The sequence below is a fragment of the Delphinus delphis genome, chromosome 3 (genome assembly GCF_949987515.2).
Source record: "Delphinus delphis chromosome 3, mDelDel1.2, whole genome shotgun sequence".
NCBI classification, from domain to species: Eukaryota; Metazoa; Chordata; class Mammalia; order Artiodactyla; family Delphinidae; genus Delphinus; species Delphinus delphis.
In genome coordinates this window covers 29,051,661-29,073,707 of record NC_082685.1, presented here as the reverse complement: position 1 = coordinate 29,073,707, position 22,047 = coordinate 29,051,661, and the positions used below count along the sequence as shown (strand labels likewise).

At 47.3% G+C, this 22,047-nt stretch overlaps 1 protein-coding gene, 1 long non-coding RNA gene and 1 pseudogene across 3 annotated transcripts in view; 2 read left to right on the top strand and 1 right to left on the bottom strand.

The window, feature by feature from the left end:
* Positions 1-22,047, bottom strand: part of LOC132423082 (uncharacterized) — a 64,926-nt gene that overhangs the window by 18,037 nt on the left and 24,842 nt on the right. The window lies entirely within an intron of this gene.
* Positions 1-22,047, top strand: part of LOC132423081 (teneurin-2) — a 713,011-nt gene that overhangs the window by 681,298 nt on the left and 9,666 nt on the right. Inside the window, exons 24-25 of the mRNA XM_060008418.1 lie at positions 9,994-10,290; positions 11,761-13,375. Coding sequence (XP_059864401.1) covers positions 9,994-10,290; positions 11,761-13,375 — 1,912 coding nt within the window. The remainder of the gene's footprint in view (positions 1-9,993; positions 10,291-11,760; positions 13,376-22,047) is intronic.
* Positions 1,345-2,623, top strand: LOC132421962 (PC-esterase domain-containing protein 1B-like; annotated as a pseudogene).

Below are 22,047 nucleotides of genomic sequence, written 5' to 3'. Positions count from 1 at the left end.
GACATTGATGAAAGAAACTGAAGGCGACACAAATAAATGGCAAGGTGTTCCGTGCTCACGAAGTGGGAGAATTAATATTGATAAAATGTCCATACTACCGAAAGCAATTTACAAATTCAATGCAATCCCTAACAAAATTCCAATGGCGTTTTTCACAGAAATAGAGCAGATGTTTCTAAAATCTGTATGGAACCACAGATACCCAAATGGCCAAAGCAATCTTTAAAAAGAAGAACAGGGCTTCCCTGGTGGCGCAGTGGTTAAGAATCCGCCTGCCAATGCAGAGGACACGGGTTCGAGCCCTGGTCCGGGAAGATCCCACATGCCATGGAGCAGCTAAGCCCGTGCGCCACAACTACTGAGCCTGCGCTCTAGAGCCTGCAAGCCACAACTACTGAGCCCATGTGCCACAACTACTGAAGCCCACGCGCCTAGAGCCCGTGCTCCGCAACAAGAGAAGCCACTGCAATGAGAAGCCCGTGCACAGCAACGAGGAGTAGCCTCTGCTCACTGCAGCTAGAGAAAGCCCACACACAGCAACGAAGACCCAATGCAGCCAAAAATAAAATAAATTTAAAAAAAAAAAAAAAAAAAAGAAGAACAGACCAGAAAAGTTGGGGCAAATAGGAGTGTATGGGCACCAAGAGCGTGGATGAATTCACCTAAGGAAAGAATGTTGGAGAAAAGAAGGAAGGAGCCGATGAGTGGGCCTTGAGAAAGACTGACGTTTGGGGATGGCCAGAGAAAGAGAAACTCACACAGGATACCGGGGGAGGTGAGACAGGAGACCAGGGTGTCAGACTCTCCAGCAGAGTCATGGAAGGGAATCACCATCGGTGCCCCAGCCCCAAGGAGCTAGGGATGCTACAGATGTGATAACGACCAAGAAGTAGTCACTGAAAGAAGCAGCAAGGAAATCGCTGGGGATTTACTGACAAACGTTTCTTCGCTTTGATGGAGTTGGAAGCCAAAATCAAGTAAAAGGAGGAGTGAGTGGGAGGTGAGGACCCAGACACAGCCAGTTCAAACAACTTGGCAAAAAGTGGCCTTGAAGGGGAAGCAAAAGATAGGACTGTCCTGGAGGTGGAGTCAAAGACGGTTCCTTTCCTTTTTAAAGCAAGAAACTAGAATGTGTTTAAGGTTTAAAGAAAGGAGCCAGCCCCAGGAGATTGAAGGAAACAGAGAATGCCTAATTCTCCCCTCTCCGGGGCACCTCCTGGAGCAAAGTGCCTGAGGATGTAGCAGGACCAGCCACCTGAGCTGAGGGATCACCTTTACACCTGAGGAGCCATCCGCAGACCCACCGAGTGAAAGGAAGGAGCTAGGCGGCGCGTCCCGAGCGTCATGGGCCACGGGCTCGCCTCCGAAGTGCAGCAGCTGCTCCACAAAAAGTTCGTGGCCATCCTGGCGGACTTGGTCCAGAGGGCCGTGTACAAGGACCTGGTGCTCCTGCTGCAGAAGGACTGCCTGCTCACACTCAGCCAGCTCAAGGCCAAGGGAGAGTACGGCTTCGAGCAGGACGAGCTGGTGCAGGGGGGCAAGCAGGGCCGCATGCATAATGGCACCCACTACCGCGAGGTGCGCCAGTTTGGCTCCAGCCAGCACCTGGTGCGCTTCTACTTCCTGACGCACGTGTACTCCTGACGCGCGACTACCTCGAAGCCATCCTGGAGGAGCTGCATTTGGGTGAGCACGACCCGAACCTGGTCATCATGAGCTCCTGCCTCTGGGGCCTCACCACGTACGGGGAGGACTCCTGGCCAAACTACCTGCAGAACCTGGAGAGCCTATTTGGGCGCCTGTGCCAGGTGCTGCCCTAGTCGTGCCTCCTGGTTTGGAACACGGCCATGCCCGTGGGCGACAACATCACCAGTGGCTTCCTCCCACCGGAGCTCCGACCCGCAGCCTCAACCCCGAAAACCAACGTGATTGAAACCAACTTCTACAGCTCTGACGAGGCCCTAAAGCACGGCTCCGACAGAGTGCACTGGAACGTGCACGTGCACCAACAACTCTCCCAGCTTCTGCTGCCCCACGTGGCCAACGCCTGGGGGGTGGAGCTGCCCCAGCACGACCCAGTGGGCAAGTGCATCAATGACGGCCCTGCCAGGGGAGGACCTGGCAAGAGACTTGAGAGGCAGCCCCCTCTCAAGGGGGGGCTGCAGAGATCAACCAGCCTTCCCTCCTCCCCAACCCCTGCCTCCACCTGGGTGCTGCCCCCTGCCCCCCACACCATCTCCCCACCCACCCCAGTTCCCACTCCTGTCCCCACAACCCTGTCCCATCCCGTTTCACAAGGTGACACCCCCGTTCCTAGTCTGTCCCTAAGATGCCCATTTTTCTTCAGACCATCCTTTCCAATTGAATCAATTCTCCTTAAACCATTTCCATTCAGATATTCCCCCAAACTACCCAGACAGAATTTACCTTCGAAGTTGACTTTATGTTTAGTCGCCAGCCGCCTAGGCCTCCCTTCGCCCGACCCTGTTATCAGCAGCGGTCCCCTGTGGTCCACAGGGGTTTTCCCTGGCATCGTCCCTGTGGCCCCTATGTGCCCTGGAGAGGGCGGCCCAGAACTTCCAAGAGAAGGGCCCCAGCCTATGGAGAGCCAAGGCCTCAATAGACTGACTTGGAACTTCCTCCTCATGCACATGGACTGGACAGACCGTCTGACTCTCCCCAAACAGACTGACCTTGTTAACTGAAGCCTTTGGTCCATTGCTGTTGTCAGTAATGGCAGAGGAGAGCAGTCTGACCCATTCTGTTGGCTGTGGCCTCTCACTGCACTCTGGGGGGGCTGGGGGGTGACCAGCATCATTCCTGCCTCCCCACTCCCTATTCTCTTTGTCTTTTTGTAAATATAAAATTGAAATTAAAAATTTGTTTCATTGGGGCTTCCCTGGTGGCGCAGTGGTTAAGAACCCGCCTGCCAATTCAGGGGACACGGGTTCGAGCCCTGGTCTGGGAAGATCCCACATGCCGCGGAGCAACTAAGCCCGTGCACCACAACTACTGAGCCTGCACTCTAGAGCTCGTGAGCCACAACTACTGAGCCCATGTGCCACAACTACTGAAGCCCGCATGCCTAGAGCTCATGCTCTGCAACAAGAGAAGCCACTGCAATGAGAAGCCTGCACACCAGATCGAAGAGTAGCCCCCGCTCACCGCAACTAGAGAAAGCCCGCAAGCAGCAACAAAGACCCAACACACCAAAAATAAATAAATAAATTTATTTTTTTAATTGTTTCATTAAAAAAAAGAAGAAGAACAGCAAAGCTGAAGGCATCATGATCCCTGATTTCAAACTCTACTGCAAAGCTATAGTAATCAAAACAATATGGTACTGGAATAAAAATAGACACAAAGACCAATGGAAAAGAATTGAGAGCCCAGAAATAAACCCACACATGTATGGTCAATTAATTTACAGCAAAGGAGCCAAGAATATAAAATGGAGAAAGGACACTCTCTTCAACAAGTGGTGCTGGGAAAACTTGACATCGCCATACAAAAGAATGGAACTGTACCACTATCTTATACCATGCACAGAAAGTAACTCAAATGGATTAAAAACTTGAACATAAGACGTGGAACCATAAAACTCCAAGAAAAAGCGTAGGTTCCTTGACATTAGTCTTGACAGTGATTTTCTGGATTTGACATAAAAGCAAAGGCAATAAAAGCGAAAACCAATAAATGGGGCTATTAAAAAGCTTACACAAGCAAAGGAAACCATCCACAAAATGAAAAGGCAGCCTTTTCATTATAATGTTTTTTAATATTTACAAATCATATATCTGATAAGGGGTTAATATCTAAAATATAAAAAGAACTCGTACAACTCAATAGCAAAAAAAAATTTTTTAAACCAATTCAACTAAGGGACTTCCCTGGTGGTGCAGTGCTTAAGAATCTGCCTGCCAATGCAGGGAACATGGGTTTGATCCCTGGTCTGGGAAGATCCCACATGCCGCGAAGCAACTAAGCCCATGCGGCACAACTACTGAGCCTGCGCTCTAGAAGCCGTGAGCCACAACTACTGAAGCCCGTGCACTCTAGAGCCCATGCACTGCAAATACTGACCCCATGCACTGCAACTACTGAAGCCCATGCTCTCTGGGGCCCACATGCCACAACTCCTGAGCCCGTGTGCTGCAACTACTGAAGCCCGCATGTCTAGAGCCCATGCTCCGCAACAAGAGAAGCCACTGCAATGAGAAGCCCACACACCGCAATGAAGAGTAGCCCCTGTTCGCCACAACTAGAGAAAGCCCACACGCAGCAGCAAAGAGCCGACACAGGCAAAAAAAAGAAAAAAGAAAAAACCGAATTCAACTAAGGGACTTCCCTGGTGGTACAACAGTAAAGAATCCACCTTCCAATGCAGAGGATGTGGGTTCGACCCCTGGTCGGGGAACTAAGATCCCACATGCCACGGGGTAACTAAGCCCACGCACCTCGACTAGAGAGCCCACGTGCCACAAACTACAGAGCCCACACCCTCTAGAGCCTGCACACCACAACTGCAGAGCCCATATGCTCTGGAGCCTGTGCGCCACAACTAGAGAGAGAAAACCCGCATGCCACATGTAGAGAGAAGCCCACACGACACAACGAAGAGCCCGCGCGATGCAATGAAAGATCCCACGTGCCACAACTAAGACCCAATGCAGCCAAAAATAAATAGATATACTAAAAAAAAAAAAAAAAAAAAAAATTCAACTGAAAAGTAGGATCTGTGGGGCTTCCCTGGTGGCACCGTTGTTGAGAGTCCGCCTGCGGATGCAGGGGACACGGGTTCGTGCCCCGGTCCGGGAAGATCCCACATGCCGCAGAGCGGCTGGGCCTGTGAGCCGTGGCCGCTGGGCCTGCGCGTCCGGAGCCTGTGCTCCGCAACGGGAGAGGCCACAGCAGTGAGAGGCCCACGTACCGCAAAAAAAAAATAGGATCTGTATAGACATTTTTCCAAAGAAGACACACAGATAGCCAACAGACCCATGAAAAGGTGCTCAACATTACTGATCCCTAGGGATGTGCAAATCAAACCATGATGAGATATTATCTCACGCCTGTTAGAACGGCTATTATCAAAAAGACAAATAACAAGTGTTGGGAAGGATGTGGAGAAAAGGGAATCCTTGTGCACCGTTGGTGGGAATGTAAATTGGTGCAGCCACTATGGAAAACAGTATGGGGTATCCTCAAAAAATTAAAAAATAGAACTACCATACGAGCCAGCAATTCCATTTCTGGACATATAGATGAAGAAAATGAAAACACTAACTCAGAAAGATATACACCCCAGTGTTCACTGCAGCATTATTTACAATAGCCAAGACATGAAAGCGATGTAAGCGTCCATCAATGTATGAACGGGTAAAGAAGATGTGATATATATATATAATATACATATACACACACACACAAACGGAATATTATTCTGCCAAAAAAAAAAGAATGAAATATTGCCATTTGTGATATGGATGAACCCTGAGGGCATTATACTAAGTGAAATAAGTTGGACAGGGAAAGACAAACGCCCTATGATCTCACTTACATGTGGAATCTTTAAAAAGAAGAAAAAAAAAAACAAGATCATAGGTACTGAGAACAGATTGGTGGTTGACAGATGTGAAGAGTGGGGATGGGCACAATGGAAAAAGAGAGTCAAAAGGCACAAGTTTCCAGTTACAAAATAAATGAGCAATGGGGTTGTAATGTACATCATGGCCCTTATAGTTAATACAATACTGTATTGTGTATCTGAAAGTTGCTAAGAGAGTAGATCTTAAAAGTTCTCACAAGAAAAAAAAATTCACAGCTACGTACGGTGACTAATGTTAACTAGTCTTATTACGGTGATCATTTCACAATAGATACAATATTGAATCACTATGTTGTACACCTGAAACCAATATAATATTGCATGGCAATTTTATCTTAACTTTCAAAATAAACATAAAAGTCATTGATTAAAAAAGTTGTGAGGGGCTTCCCTGGTGGCGCAGTGGTTGAGAGTCCGCCTGCCGATGCACGGGACACGGGTTCGTGCCCCGGTCCGGGAAGATCCCACATGCCGCGGAGCGGCTGGGCCCGTGAGCCATGGCCGCTGAGCCTGTGCGTCCGGAGCCTGTGCTCCGCAATGGGAGAGGCCACAACAGTGAAAGGCCCGCGTACCCCGAAAAAAAAAAAAAAAGTTGTGAGGACAGTAAATCTTAAGTGTTTTTTCCTTTTTCTTTTTTCTTTCATATCTATATGAGATGATGAATGTTAATCAAACTTAACGTGGTAATCATTTCACCATATATGTAAGTCAACTTATTATGCTGTACACCTTAAACTTATGCAATGATGTATGTCAATTATTTCATTAAAATCGGGGGGGAAAGTTAGCTCAAATGAGCGCTATAACAAAATCCCATTCCCAGGGACATGATGAATTTAGAAATAAAATCCCACCCTAAATTATCAATGGCTAATGATTAGCACCTATTACTTTTTTTATGGTTGGTACAACTGGGCCAAGAGACAAAAGGCCTCGATAGCTTTAAGTAATAGTGACAAACCTAAATGGTAGCAGTCTGAGGTTGGGGACCCATCTTCTGTGCTTGCCCACTGTGCTGTTCTTTCTGCATTCTTAGCACCTTCACATACTAATATAGTTGTTTTAATGATAACCATGCTTGTATATTTGATTTACAAGTTAACATCTCCGATGAGTACGCTATAGCACTATACATACATACAAACATACACATACGTACATGCACACACGATTATATTACGGATATATGATTTGTCTGTTGGTCTCCCCCAGGTAACTGAAGATAAGGCCTGATATCACACTAAGTGTATTTTAACCAATAGTATGCTTCGGAATCACCCAGCTCCTATTCCCTGGGGAGCTGATTCAGCAGCTGTGGAGTCAGCCCTGCAGCCATGCTTTAGAGAGCATCCCGGGTAGTTTAGAATTTCATGTCTGTTGGAGAACCACTCGTCAGAGGGGGTGGTACAGCCTAGGGGTGAAGAGAGTGAGCTCAGGATTGGGACCCTGGCTCCTCCACTTACTATTTGTGTAAGCTTGAGCAGGGCACTTAAACCTGTCTGTGCCTTGCATGTAAAATGGGGATAATAGTGCTTGCCTGGGAGCATTGTGAGGATTAAACAAGATAAAACATGGGCAGTGCTGAGAACACGCTAAGCCCATCGTAAGTTCTTGGGACGTGTTGCTTTGTTGGTGTTGCTCATCCTTGCATTCCAGAGCAGGCACCATGCCTGACAGGAGCAGAGATTTAATGTTCAATAAATAATAAATGCACTGGGGGTTGTATGCTATCAGCAAAGAGAAGCAAAAGGGAAAAGAATAAGCAAAGGGATAGAAGAATAGAAGCGTGGCCAAGGAGGTGGGATATGCATAGGCATGGTGGGGGAAATCCTGAAAATCCTTCCTCATTGTTGCCACAGTATTCATTCTGCCTCATCAAAAGTTAACGAGGTCTTGAACTGAAACTCTTAAACACATAGGATTAAGAATCTTGATGGCCTTCTGCTGTTGTCCCAAATGAAGCAACCCAGTATGTCCAAACTTGTGTTTCCAGAGGAAGTGATCTTTCTGACGCCAGCTTGTGGTCTGCTCTGGAACTCTAGACCATATCTTCAACATCTTCAGTGATTCTGACAGCATTAACTTTTGGGCCTGTTGAAAATATCCTATCACACTCACTCTTTGCTTTCTTGACGATTCTTCCCAATTACCGCAGGTTTGACGATACGATTCTTCCACTCGAAGCTGCATTTCGTTATAATCCCAAGAACTCACCACCTTTATTCTCTCTCCATGCCTCAGCATTTTTTTTCCCCTAAATGTTTATCTCACATGTTCTGTCCCCTTTTTTCTGGGATGACTCCATGAAGACAGCAATGGTTTGGGGGACCAGGTGGTCCTGGGTTCAAATCCTGCCTCTGCCTCTGAGGGTAATTGCCCATATATAAAATAATTTCTACCTACATTGTGAGAATTAAACTGGGATCAGATATGTAAAGTACCTAGCACAGCACCTGTCAAAGCATCAGGGGTTTATCAGTTTAGATTAGTTTCAACTGCTGGTAACAGAAATGAGAAATAACAGTATCTTATACAAGATACAGGCTTATTATTTTTTATGACCTAAAAGGAGTCTAGCGGGAAGCAATTCATGGCTGGTACAGATGACCTAGGTCATCTTGAAGACACCTAGGTTGACAGGGATCTAGACATTTTCTCTGGATGAACCATTATCTTTGAGGTTTAACATCCTCAATGTCACCCCATATTCACAAAGTGAATACTGGAGCGCCGGTGGTCACATCCACATTCCACCTAAGAAAAGAAGGAAAGTGGGAAGGACAAAAGGGTGCCTACTTCTTAGCTAAGTCTGCTTGCTTTAAGGTTCCCAGAAGACCCAGCCAACAACTACTACTTAAATCACTTTAGCCACCCCAGTCTCCAAAGGAAGCTGTGAAATGTAGTTCTTTACCTGGGTGCAATGCTGCTCCCCAATATAACAGGTGCCTGTCATGTTAGAATTATTCCTTGTCTCCTCCAAAGCCGCAGGGTGGAACCCTCTAGAGTCCCTTACAGTCTCTTCATCATTTGACACATCTCAGGGCCCTCAATGCATGTACGATATATACCATGCAGAAAACAGTAAAGCTGGTTCATTAACTAGTCAAAGTCTGAAGACCTGAGTTCCAGACCAACCTAATACTTCATTGCTGTGTGACCTTGAGCAAGTGTATAACCTCTGTTGGAGGCTCAGTTTCCTCATTTGTGAGCATCAACTCAGACAGTGGATGCAAACTGCCTAACACAATGCCTAACACAGTAGCCCTCAGCACACGCCAAAGTTACTATTACTATCAACGTCATCATCACCATCATCATTATTATCGTTAAGTGCTATTGAAGTATTAGGGTAAAGTGAGCAGGTGCCAGACATGTCTCACATCCCTTCCTTCTGCATGTTTACACCTTCCCTCGCCTTCAGCAGTCACCCCAGGGATGTCTGGATTTACAGTCAATTACATTGAAAGAGCCTGGGCTGAGTTGGCCTCATTTCCTTCCCTTCCAGCCATCCACTCAGGGCTAGCTGAATCTCTACAGTCCCTCTCCTTTCCCCCTACCCAGAGTCTAGTCTCTCAGCCCTGCCTTCTGAGACAGGCTCTCTTCTCTGATCAGATTGACTTCTAAATAAATATTAAATTACGTCTGGATGTGTTCCATCATTCCTCTCAAATCTAAGTAAATCAGTTCCTCCCTTTGTTGGAATTCCCAAGGCCTGTTGAGATCACCCCACTGATGTCTTGCATCCTTGACGGTGGCGAGATTTTTCTCTAGATGGGAGAATTAAAGGAGTTCACATAGGAATAAGGCTTCGTATTCCCAGATCTTCGTACAATATGTATATCTGAGACCTTCTCCTCACCTTCCTAGGTACCTTTTTCTTAAGGTTTCGGAAGAAATCTCTGCACCTGCTCTTAAAGATCATTAGCTATTCATTAGCTGATAATGTGCCACAAAAGGGTTGTAAGTGTGCAAATATACAAATCCTCTTGCTTCCCAGGGTGGCCAGTTAGAACCCCAGGGGCCAGGGCTATTGTATATGGCTCTGTAATTTGTGCACTGCCCAGGTTTTCCCGTTCACAGTCTCTACAACACGATGACACCCCTGTAACTGTGCAGTGCCCAGCCTACCTAACTGCTCATGGCAGCCATGCCCAGATCAGTCATCTCTGGCCATTAGCAGCCTTGCTCTATTCTAGTGCACCCTACAGAAATGACCACTTTCTATGTGTACTACGATGGGAAGGAGTTTAGAAAGCACTCCTCTTCAAGGGTATTTCTTCTTCCAGCGCACACACAGGCCCTGGCCACGCCAGCTGTGTCCTCCATAGAAGCCTGAGCTAACATGCCCCGGTGATGTCTTTCAAAGCAGGCCCGTTGTGTTTTCCTAGGTCCACGGAAGAAATCTCTTGTCCATTGACTATGACCGGAATATTCGGACAGAGAAGATCTACGATGATCACCGGAAGTTCACCCTGAGGATCATTTATGACCAGGTGGGCCGTCCCTTCCTCTGGCTCCCCAGCAGTGGGCTGGCGGCTGTCAACGTCTCCTATTTCTTCAATGGGCGCTTGGCTGGCCTTCAGCGCGGGGCCATGAGCGAGAGGACAGACATCGACAAGCAAGGCCGGATCGTGTCCCGCATGTTTGCCGACGGGAAAGTGTGGAGCTATTCCTACCTTGACAAGGTGGGTGGATGTGCTGCCCTCGCTCATCTGGGGCTAGCTCGCTCTCTCTCATTCATGCTTCTCTGTTAAAGCTGACCTGACAGGCTTTGCCATAAGACATTGGAACATCTTTACTTTGACTCTACCAGGGCTCCCCATGCACTCTCACCCTCTGGGAGGGAGGAAGTCTGAAGGAAAATGTTATTCATAGCCCAGCACTGTTACCATTAAAAGCAAAAAAAAAAAAAGTTCTAGACACTCAGTAATGGCAAAAAGGGTGGACTGTCCGATTTTTACCCCAAAATAACAGTGCTGTTGAAACGGACAGAATCATCCCACTGGCAGCACGGCTAATCACTCCTTATCACTAATCACTGGAAATGCAGTGATTCATTTCTGCCTTGCCCGAAATTGAGGCATCAGGGTAGGGAATTCTGCCTAAAACTCGAGCATGCGGACCAGCACCCTCCCCTACCTGGCCTACTGGCTGAACCAGCCATATGGATTCTTGCTATATATATTTTCCTGTGTCTGCAAGTGGCAGACTCAGGTCTCCGCGTCAGAAAAGGTCCAGTTGTAGCAGCGGTAAAAAGAGATGCCTTCAGGTCACGAGTCAAGACTTTTAAAGGCGGCCCTGGTCATCTGGTCATCAGACAGGGGCTTGCTCAGCCTGGGCCTCTCATCTGGACTCACCTCCACACCAGCCCATTTCCGTTTCTTCCTTTCTTGCCTCCCCATGACAGCGGTCACTTGCCGATAGAGCTGTTACCTCCTCTGTAAAGGGGCTGCTGTCTCTTTGGTCCCTTCTGAATAGTGTTCTCATTACGTCGTAAGATGCTACAATGGTTGACCAGGGGAGGCAAGAATCTCTCCACAGCTTCAAGTTTGAGGCCATTCTTTCCCCAAACAATCAATGCTTCTGGGTTACTTAATCTTTTCGGTAGCTTCTAAATGGAGGATGTGGTTTCTCCTTAGATTTAATCAGCGGTGTCCCAAAGATAGTATGTGCATCACACCTGTCCCCTGCTGGGCCAGCATCAGTCATTTCTAACCAGTCTCAGGATTTCTTGTCATTGAGCCTGGAGGCAAACTCAGTGCCTCTCACCTCAGTCCTTCAAACCCCTTGCAACTCAAAGTTATGGTCCAAGCAACATCAGTATCACCTGGGAGTTTGTTCCACAAGTAGCTTCTCAGGCCACCTCTCCACCACCCTCCCCCACCGGACTACTGAATCAGAATCTGCCTTTTAACCAGATCCCTGGGTATTTCGCATGCACGTAAAGGTTTGGGGAGCGTTCTCCCAAGTAGCCACCGTGATCCGTAGAGTAGCATGCCCGATGAAATCAATTTACCCATAATTTCCAGTCTAAATTTCCCCATCCTTCACGGCTTCTGAATTGCCATTTAGGGAAATGGAATAAATTCTGTCCATTTGAGCACTTGGTCCTAAATGGCCAACTCATGTGTTCCCTTCCCCTTTCCTTCCTCCAGTCCATGGTCCTCCTGCTTCAGAGTCAGCGTCAGTACATATTCGAGTACGACTCCTCTGAACGCCTCCACGCCGTCACCATGCCCAGTGTCGCCCGGCACAGCATGTCCACCCACACCTCCATTGGCTACATCCGCAACACTTACAACCCGCCTGAAAGCAACGCTTCGGTCATCTTTGACTACAGTGATGACGGCCGCATCCTCAAGACATCCTTTTTAGGCACTGGGCGCCAGGTATTCTACAAGTACGGGAAACTCTCCAAGCTATCGGAGATTGTCTATGACAGTACTGCCATCACTTTCGGGTATGATGAGACCACCGGTGTCTTAAAAATGGTCAGCCTCCAAAGTGGGGGCTTCTCCTGCACCATCAGGTACCGGAAGATTGGCCCACTTGTGGACAAGCAAATCTACAGGTTCTCTGAGGAAGGCATGGTCAACGCCAGGTTTGAATACACCTATCACGACAACAGCTTCCGGATCGCAAGCATCAAGCCGGTCATAAGTGAGACTCCCCTTCCTGTTGACCTCTACCGCTACGACGAGATTTCTGGCAAAGTGGAGCACTTTGGCAAGTTCGGAGTCATCTATTATGATATCAACCAGATCATCACCACGGCTGTGATGACCCTCAGCAAGCACTTTGACACCCACGGGCGGATCAAGGAAGTCCAGTACGAGATGTTCCGGTCCCTCATGTACTGGATGACGGTGCAGTATGACAGCATGGGCAGGGTAATCAAGAGGGAGCTGAAACTGGGGCCCTATGCCAACACCACGAAGTACACCTATGACTATGATGGGGATGGGCAGCTCCAGAGCGTGGCCGTCAATGACCGCCCGACCTGGCGCTACAGCTACGACCTCAATGGGAACCTCCACTTGCTGAACCCGGGGAACAGCGTGCGCCTCATGCCCTTGCGCTACGACCTCCGAGATCGGATAACCAGGCTCGGTGACGTGCAGTACAAAATTGACGACGACGGCTATCTGTGTCAGCGAGGAGCCGACATCTTTGAGTATAACTCCAAGGGCCTTCTAACGAGAGCCTACAACAAGGCCAGCGGCTGGAGTGTCCAGTACCGCTATGACGGCGTGGGGCGGCGGGCTTCCTACAAGACCAACCTGGGCCACCACCTGCAATATTTCTACTCTGACCTCCACAACCCGACTCGCATCACCCATGTCTATAATCACTCCAACTCGGAGATAACCTCGCTCTACTATGACCTCCAAGGTCACCTCTTCGCCATGGAGAGCAGCAGTGGGGAGGAGTACTATGTTGCCTCAGATAACACAGGGACTCCCCTGGCTGTGTTCAGCATCAACGGTCTCATGGTCAAGCAGTTGCAGTACACCGCCTACGGGGAGATTTATCACGACTCCAACCCCGACTTCCAGATGGTCATCGGCTTCCATGGGGGACTCTACGATCCCCTGACCAAGCTGGTCCACTTCACGCAGCGTGATTATGACGTGCTGGCGGGACGATGGACCTCTCCAGACTATACCATGTGGAAAAATGTGGGCAAGGAGCCGGCCCCCTTTAACCTGTATATGTTCAAGAGCAACAATCCTCTCAGCAATGAGCTGGATTTGAAGAACTACGTGACAGGTGAGGACCTGGCCACCTCATTTGGGCAGTGGCTCCCCGTGGGGTGGTGGTCCCAGGAGATTGCCAGGGATTTCAAAACGAGGTCTTATGTCCGATGCTAGGAGAATCCTGGAGGGCTGTGTATGCCGGCAGTACAGGATCTAGAGCAGTCAAGTGACGGCAGTACAGAGCAGTCATCAGGTCTGTTTGAACATGTCCTGACCACTTTCAAGTCCATTCAATTGAAATAACTTTTACAAGAGCCCTTACTACCCCAAAAGAGGAAAGCAGCCTTATGAAGGGGGAAAGGATGGGACTCTGGTCTCAGAAGTACCTCATTCAGATTCCCTCTCTTCTATTTATAAGCTAAAGGACCTCGGGCTAGTTGTCCAGTATCTCTGAGCTGTAGTTTCCTTTTCTGCAAAAGGGCACTAACAAAATCATCTCACAGAGTGATCGTAAGAAGGAAATGAACTTATGTAGGTAAAGTCTAGGGCCTGGCACTTAGACCGAGGATGTTCACAAAAGGGTATCTGCTCACCAGATACATCACCGTTACTCGTGAAGCAATGAATGAGACTAGGTACTGAAATGACTGTGACCCAGTTCCCGACCTCAAGACCAGGCTGGTGAGATACAAATACAAATAACCAATGATAATGCAAAGCAGAATTAAGTCAGTGCTACCATATAGGTGTTTGTTCAGTTATTTATTCAACAAGCATTTATAGTGGGCCAGCATGCTACATTCTGGGGATACAATGATAAGCAAGACAAACACTCTTCTCTCAAAGTGGTGTGTGTGTGTGTGTGTGTGTGTGTGTGTGTGTGTAGCACACATGCAGATGACTTCAGATTTGAAAATTTTGACATAGTACAGAAGAGCCCCGTGTCAAAGTGGGCCTGAAGGACGAGGGGGATCTTGTTTGGCAGAAACGAGCTCAAGGCTGAAGAAAGACTATGAGCAGAAGTCAAAAGGACAAAGGAAGCTTGGACACGGGTGTGGACGGAGGGGCCAAGGAGGGCAGATAATCTACTTCCTCATGATAAGTGAGAAATTGGTAAAAGGAAACATCCATCTATTTCCATCCATCTCCATCCATCCACCTATTCATGGATATTTTCATCTAATACATAAGTACTAGAAATGCAGTGGAGGGCAAGATAGAGTCCCTATCTTCAGGGAGATAAGCAAGGAAATCTGGATGGATGGATGGATGGATGGATGGGAGGAAAAATACCAACTTTCAGCAAGGAATCTGGAGCCATCTCACCTGTACATGCATTGTAGAGGAGTAACAGTGGGGACCCCAATTCCAAGCCCCCCCCCAAGTTCCAGGAAACTCTTAGCTCTTGGCCAATGGGCCAGGGAAGCATCAAGCCCAAGGGGTCCCGACCCTCAGGTGGCCAGGGGTCACTTGTCCACCCCCAAGATTGGAAAGAAAGCAGCAGCTCCTTGGAACACAGGGCTGCCCTCAGTGCCCCATGCTGCGGAAAGAAATAGATGACCCTAAAGGTTAACTTGTGGCCCTGCTATGCCTCACTGACAAGTCCCAGAGCCTTTGAAGTTGAACCCAGCGTCCTCCTACAACAGAAGCAGCTGCTACCTTTGGAGTGCAGGAGTTTTGGCCAAGCCAGTTCCCTCCCGGTCTCCCCAGTGCGCCTCGTCAGGAGGCCCTGCCATGCTACTCCGCCAGGGCGTCCTCTCTTCCCCAGGGCTTGGCAGGGTTTGTGTCCCCCCCCCCAGTTCACTGCAGTTTCAAATTAAAGGACCTCTCGGGAAAGTACACACCCATATGTATATAGTTTCAAATAATGATAAAGCAGGGAAGATAAATGAAGTAGGTAAAGAGTTAGAGAGTGGTGGGAAGTGTCTTGTATCTTTAGGGCACTCACAGATAGGTGGCATTTGAGCAGAGGCCATTATGAAGTGGGGGAGGGAGAGGAAGCGAATTCCAGCCAAAGGAAACAATGTGAATGGGGAGGCAGCCCATGCCTATCTCAGCCATAGGAGAAGAAGACCCTGCCCCGCAAGAATGCGCTTCCCAGAGCCTGGCTTGGCACTGGATACCTTAGGGATGAACCAGCCAAAGGCAAATAAAAAGAAAGCCCTCGGCATGGGATGAACACACGCCCACAGCTGCCAAGACCCAAACAAAATCATTCGCAGAGCACAGCGTGCCTCCCTGCCCCCTCAGCTACTCTCCTGGTCCTCCTGAAAGGACAAAAAGAAATTCGAGTTTTCTGAATAGCAAGATGGCTTTCCTCGTTCCAGTGCTTCATGGAGACTCAATAAACGGGCATCAAATCAAGTTGAACTAAGTCCAACAAAACTGAATCCAGAAAACATTAGAAAGAGTCTAAAATAAAAGGTAACGTTAGAGAAGCTGCACGCACAGAGCTGATGTCCGCAGTCAAAGCAAAGTCAGAGGGGCTGCCGCTCAACGTGAGATGACCCCTGGAGACTGCAGCCCAGAAGAGAACGCCAAGTCATGCTCCGCCATTCGGATGTTGGCGAATCTGTAAACCCATCTTTATGCGTCTTGATTTGCATCGTAGGAGATGAGCAGAGGGGTTGAACTTGCAGCTCACAATTGAAGAAGGGATTAAGATGTAGTCAGCAGGAGCACAGTGGACAGAACTACTGTCTCTCTGGTGCTCAAAAGAATCTTTGCTGTTTGGAAACAGAGCTCTCTGAATGCAAGAGACAGCTGCTGAGGCTGGAGGAGGCTGTGTCCTCCCCCAAAATGCTGGCACAAAGGAGAACAGCAGAGAATACCCGTTAGGAGCTCAAAGACATCTGGGCTGGACACAGCTGTATCTACCAAGGAGGGGTAAGGGAGGGCAAGAAGTGATTCCTTTCCCACTCACGGGCTCTAAAGCTGCACCCTTTTTACCAGTTATCGTTTAAGGTAATATATTGATGACTGATATATCTGTGATACGAAAGATACTAGAGGAAAGGATATAAAAGACAGACTGAGAGATACAGACCCTCTCCCCAAAAACCTGCAGTGCCCTGGGCTTTTCCAGTGACAGTGAGTCCCAGGAAACTCCTCAGTCCTGGGCAAACCAAGACCTGTGCTCAGGCCCAAGCCTGGCCCGTCCTCAAGCCGGTTCCTTCTGATGTTAGAACCTGAATACATCTCCAGACACCAATTCTGGCCTTGCCAGTCACTTGCTGTGTGACCCGTACGAATGTCTTAACCTTTCTGAGCCTTAGCTTCTTCATTGGCAGCACTGTGCCAGTCACAGCACTTACCCTGCAGTGCTGTGAAAAGTAAGTGAATCATGACACATAAGGCACCTAGCCCTGGGCAAAGGCTTATCAATGGTAGGAATGCATTTGTTACGTGTAAGCAGCTATGCACCTGAAGACAGGGAGTTCGTAGGTGAGGAGTGAAATTACCACCTTTGTGTAATTCTCTGGGGTTCCCAGGGGTCTCCAGCTCCACCCTGAAACAGATCCCAACTCTGCTCTGAGTGGCATTGCTTTGGCAAATCTGAAACCCCAAATTTGGAGGTAAGCGAACCTCCCATATGTCACCCACGATGACTCGGGTTGGCTTCTCCCTGGCTGTCTCTGGGCTTACAGACCCCCAGGCACACATGAAAGTGAAGTCGAATTTTGTGGAGTTTGATTTCCCCAAGTGACGAGGGAGGCCCAACCTCCTTCTTGCTTTACTCTCTTCTCTCTCTGCACTTACCACCTAGGCTGCTGTGCTGACAGCGTGCGTTAGAGAGAGCGTGTGGGCTTCAGCTGCCCATGCTGTGAACAACATGGGGCGGGGGAGTGATGGGCTATTAGGAGGGGCCACATCGCCACTCCTACCTCAAGGACTTCCTCTTGACAGATTGTTTGGGGAGGCTGTCACCAGAGACAGCCAGTGACTTTGAAAGGAGGAGGGGTGTTTGTGTGATGCCAGAAGCGCCTTCTGCAGGATGGAGGAGACAAGCAACTTGAAGAAACATTTTTCAGAAGAGAGTTAGACTTGGAAACCAAGCCATGTTAGAAACTTAAAAAGATAGAACAGATAGATGACATGAACTATTACTGTTCATGGGAGCAGCCATTAAAATGTCTGGTCCCAAAGGCAGGAGGTTGTTAACATCATCTCCTGGAGACTAGGGAGGGATCCCTGCAGGGGAGAGTCTGTTGAGGGCAAAGACCTCTCTCTTGCCTTTCTTGGGATTCCCTCCATATCCCTGGTGAAAGATGGGCTGAGTTTATATGTTGTTCAGATGAGGTATTAAATAACATGGAAACACAGATGGGAAAAGTTCGTTTCTCTTCAGTGATCTTTTTATTCTCCCAATTTGGCAGAGGAGAAAGCCTCCACTTGATGCTGGTGTGTATGTAACACCTCGTTAACACTTCTCATCTCCCTTTTTAACAGAGAGGGCAGGTCTAAGACTCCCCGGGTAGCAGGTAACAAAATCGTGCTCCAGCTTAATTGCGTTGTTTTAATTTTACAGTTATTCTCTGTTTGCATCAAGTGAGAGTGCTCTCCCACTTATGGTAGTGACATAAAGTTTCTTTTTTATAATGGATGTGCTTAAGTAGACAAAGCAAAACAAGTACAGGTGATCCTCGGATATGGTAAAACCACCACGATAGGTGATCATGACGGGTAACCACAAATACCCAGAGTCTGGTAACCGCACTGCACCGCGTTCACCACCTACTTCGCACAGAGGTGCTCTGTGGATATATGATCATCGCTAGACTAAAGCGAGGCTTCTGTCTGCTTGATGCTGACACACTTTTTAAGGCAATTTCAAACCTGTATCCTTAAGTGACGTTTTTTATTGACGTATAGTTGACTTACAGTATTACATTAGCTTCAGGGGTATAACGTAGTGATTCAATATTTTTATAGATTATGCACAAAAGTTATTACAGTACTACTGACTATATTCCCTGAGTTGTACATTACATCCCTGTGACCTACTTATAACTGGTAGTTGTAGCTTTTAACCCCCTTCACCTATTTATCCCATTTCCCAACCCACCTCCCCTCTGGCAACCACCTGTTTGTTCTCTGTATCTGAGTCTGTTTGTTTTGTTACATTTGTTCATTAGTTTTGTTTTTTAAGAGTCCACATTTAAGTGAAAACATACGTTATTCGTCTTTCTGTAACTTCTTTCACTTAGAATCTCCTCCAGGTCCATCATGTTGTCACAAATGGCAAGATTTCACTCTTTTTTAGAGCTGAGTAATGTTCCATTATATATGTATATAACCACATCTTCTTTATCCATTCATCTGTCCATGGACACTTAGGTTCCATATGTTGGCTATTGTAAATAATGCTACGATGAACATGGGGTTGCATATATCTTTTCAAATTAGTGTTTTCTTTGGATAAATACCCAGGAATGGAATTGCTGGATCATATGGTAGTTGTATTTTTAATTTTTGAGGACCCTCCATACTGTTTTCCATAGTGGCTACACCAATTCACATTCCCATCAACACTGCTCAAGAGGGCCCTTTTCTCCACATCTTCACCAACTCTTACTGTTTCTTGTCTTTTTGGTGACAGTGATTCTGACAGGTGTGTGGTACTATCTCACTGTGGCTTTTATTTGCATCTTTCCGATGATTATTGAGGTTAAATGACTCTTAAATGGGCTATCGCTAATACGTGTACTTGCCACGTCATTCAAGGAACTTGTTTGTGTCTGAGGCTGATAAACACACTGTGGATTCCAGAATCCCTCTCATTAGAGGGTCTTCTAGGCCTGTATGTTTAGTGGTGAAGTCAGCATTAAACCCCTCATAGCAGTCCCAGGGCAGGAGGTGGGTAGACCTTCCTCAGCCCCTTCAGAAGCATCTTCTCAAGCAGGTACAGGTAGTTCCTCTGTCACACACACTACTCAGGGTGGCTTTTGCCACATATAGTCAGCGTTTGTTCATCCACTCCATGGATACTTATTGAGCACCTATTTTGTGCTAGGCCTGGGGAGACATCAGTGAATGAAACAGATTTTTTAACTCCGGGTCCTGATGGAGCTTACATTCTCGGTGAGGGAGACAGATAGTAAACAATAAATGTCATAAATGCCCAAATGAGACACATGTTCAAGTGTGGTAACTGTTTTGGGGATGGGGGGATGAGTGGAGGAAGCGGACTTGGGATTGCTGGGGGTGGGAACAGGCAGGGGTTAAACATGAAGTTGGCCTTATTGGAGGCAACGTCTGAGCAAGACTTGAAAAAGGGAGGAGTGAGACAGCCAGAAGATACCTTCAGGGAAGCACACTCCAGGCAGAGGGCTTGCCTGTATAAAGGCTCCGAGATGAGTGTGCACTTGGCATGTTCAAGAAACGGCACAGAGGCTGGAGCTGAGTGAGCGAGAGAGAGAGGAGAAGACGAGGTCAGAGAAATCACGGGCAAGGTCCTTAGAGACCATTAGAAGGACTTTCACATTTTCATTGAGAGAAATGGGGGATCGCTGGAGTGTTACAAGTAAAGGAATGGTAAGGGCCTTTTCCATGTCTAAAGGTATGTGGAGCACAGAAGTGAAAGCAGGGAGGCCAGTTAGAAATCAAGGCAAGAGATCATGGGCCAGGGCTGAGGTGGTGGAAATGGTGAGAAGTGGACACAGATTCTGGTCTATTTTAAAAGTGAAAGTAAAGGATTTAACCATAGGACCCAGCAATTCCACACCTAGGTGTATACATAAGAGAACTGAAAAGAGGTTTTCAAACATCAGTTTGTACCATCATCAGAAAGTCTACAAATAATAAATGCTGGAGAGGGTGTGGAAAAAAGGGAACCATCCTACACTGTTGGCAGGGATGAAAACCGGTGTAACCACTATGGAGAACAATATGGAGGTTCCTAAAAAAACTAAAAATAGAACTACCATATAATCCAGCAATCCCACTCCTGGGCATATATCCAGAAAAGATGAAACTATAACTCAGAAAGATACATGCACCCCAATGTTCATAGCAGCACTATTTACAATAGCCAAGACATGGAAGCAACCTAAGCCCATCAACAGATGGATAAAGATGTGGCATATATATACAATGGAATATTACTCAGCCATAAAAAAGAATGAAATAATGCCATTTGCCCCAATATGAGTGGACCTAGAGATTATCATACTAAGTGAAAAAATCAGAGAAAGACAAATATTATATCATACTGCTTATATGTAGAATCTAAAAAATAGTACAAATTAAGTTATTTAAAAACAGAAACAAACTCACAGGCAGAGAAAAAAATTTATGGTTACCAAAGGGGATGGGAGGAGGGAGGGATAAATTAGGAGTTTGAGATTAACAGATACACACTACTATATATAAAAGAGATACACAAAAAGGACCTGCTGTATTGCACAGGGAACTATATTCAATATTTTGTAATCAGCTATAATGAAAAAGAGTTTGAAAAAGAATATATATGTAGAGCCCCTCGATTCCAGACAAGATGGCGGAGTAGAAGGACTTTCACTCACTTCTTCTCATGAAAACACCAAAATCACAACTAACCGCTGAACACCAAAATCACAACTGCTGAACAACCATCAACAAAAAAGGTATTTTACCTACCAAAGACAAAGAAGAAGTCACAATGACACAGGAGAAGGAGTGCTTTCACTCTATAATCAAATCCCATACCTGCTGCATGGGCGACCCATGAACTGGAAAATAATTATATTGCAGAGGTTCTCCCACAGGAGTGACTTCTGAGCCCCATGTCAGGCTCCCCAGCCTGAGGATCTGGCAACAGGAGAAGGAGCCCCAGAGCATTTGACTTGGAAGGCCAGAGGAGCTTGAGTGCAGGAGCTCCACAGGACTGGAGGAAACAGAGACTCCACTCTTAGAGGATGCACACAAGATTTCACATGCACTGGGCCCAGCACAAAGCAGTGACTCCACAGGAGCCTGGGCTAGACCTACCTGCGGGTCTTGGAGGGTCTCCTGGGGAGGCGGCAGTTGGCTGGGGCTCACTGTGGGGGCAGGAACACTGGTGGTGGAGGTCCCAGGGAATATTGATTGGTGTGAGCTCTCCCAAAGGTCACCATTTTGGCACCGAGACCTGACCTCACCCAACAGCCTGCAGGCTCCAGTGCTGGGACGCCTCAGGCCAAACAACCAGTGGGGTGGGGGAGAGAACACAGCCCCACCCATCAGCAGACAGGCTGCCTAAAGTTGTACTGAGCTCACAGCCACCTAAAAATATACCCCTTGACACAGCCCTGCCCACCAGAGGGACAAGCCCAGCTCCAACCACCAGTGTGCAGGCATCAATCCCTCCCACCAGGAAGCCTACACAGCCTCTGGACCAACCTCAGCCACCAGAGAGCAGACACCAGAAGAAGGAGGAACTACGAACCTGCAGCCTGCAGAAAGGAGACCACAAACACAGGAAGTCAGACAAAATGAGACAGCAGAGAAATATGTTTCAGACGAAGGAACAAGATAAAAACCCAGAAGAACAAGTAAATCAAGTGGAGATAGGCAATCTACCTGAAAAAGAATTCAGAGTAATGATAGTAAAGATGATCCAAGATCTTGGAAAAAGAATGGAGGCACAGACTGAGGAAATACAAGAAATGTTTAACAAAGACCTAGAAGATTTAAAGAACAAACAGAGATGAACAATACAATAGCTGAAATGAAAAATACACTAGAAGGAATCAAAAGTAGAATAAATGAGGCAGAAGAACTAATAAG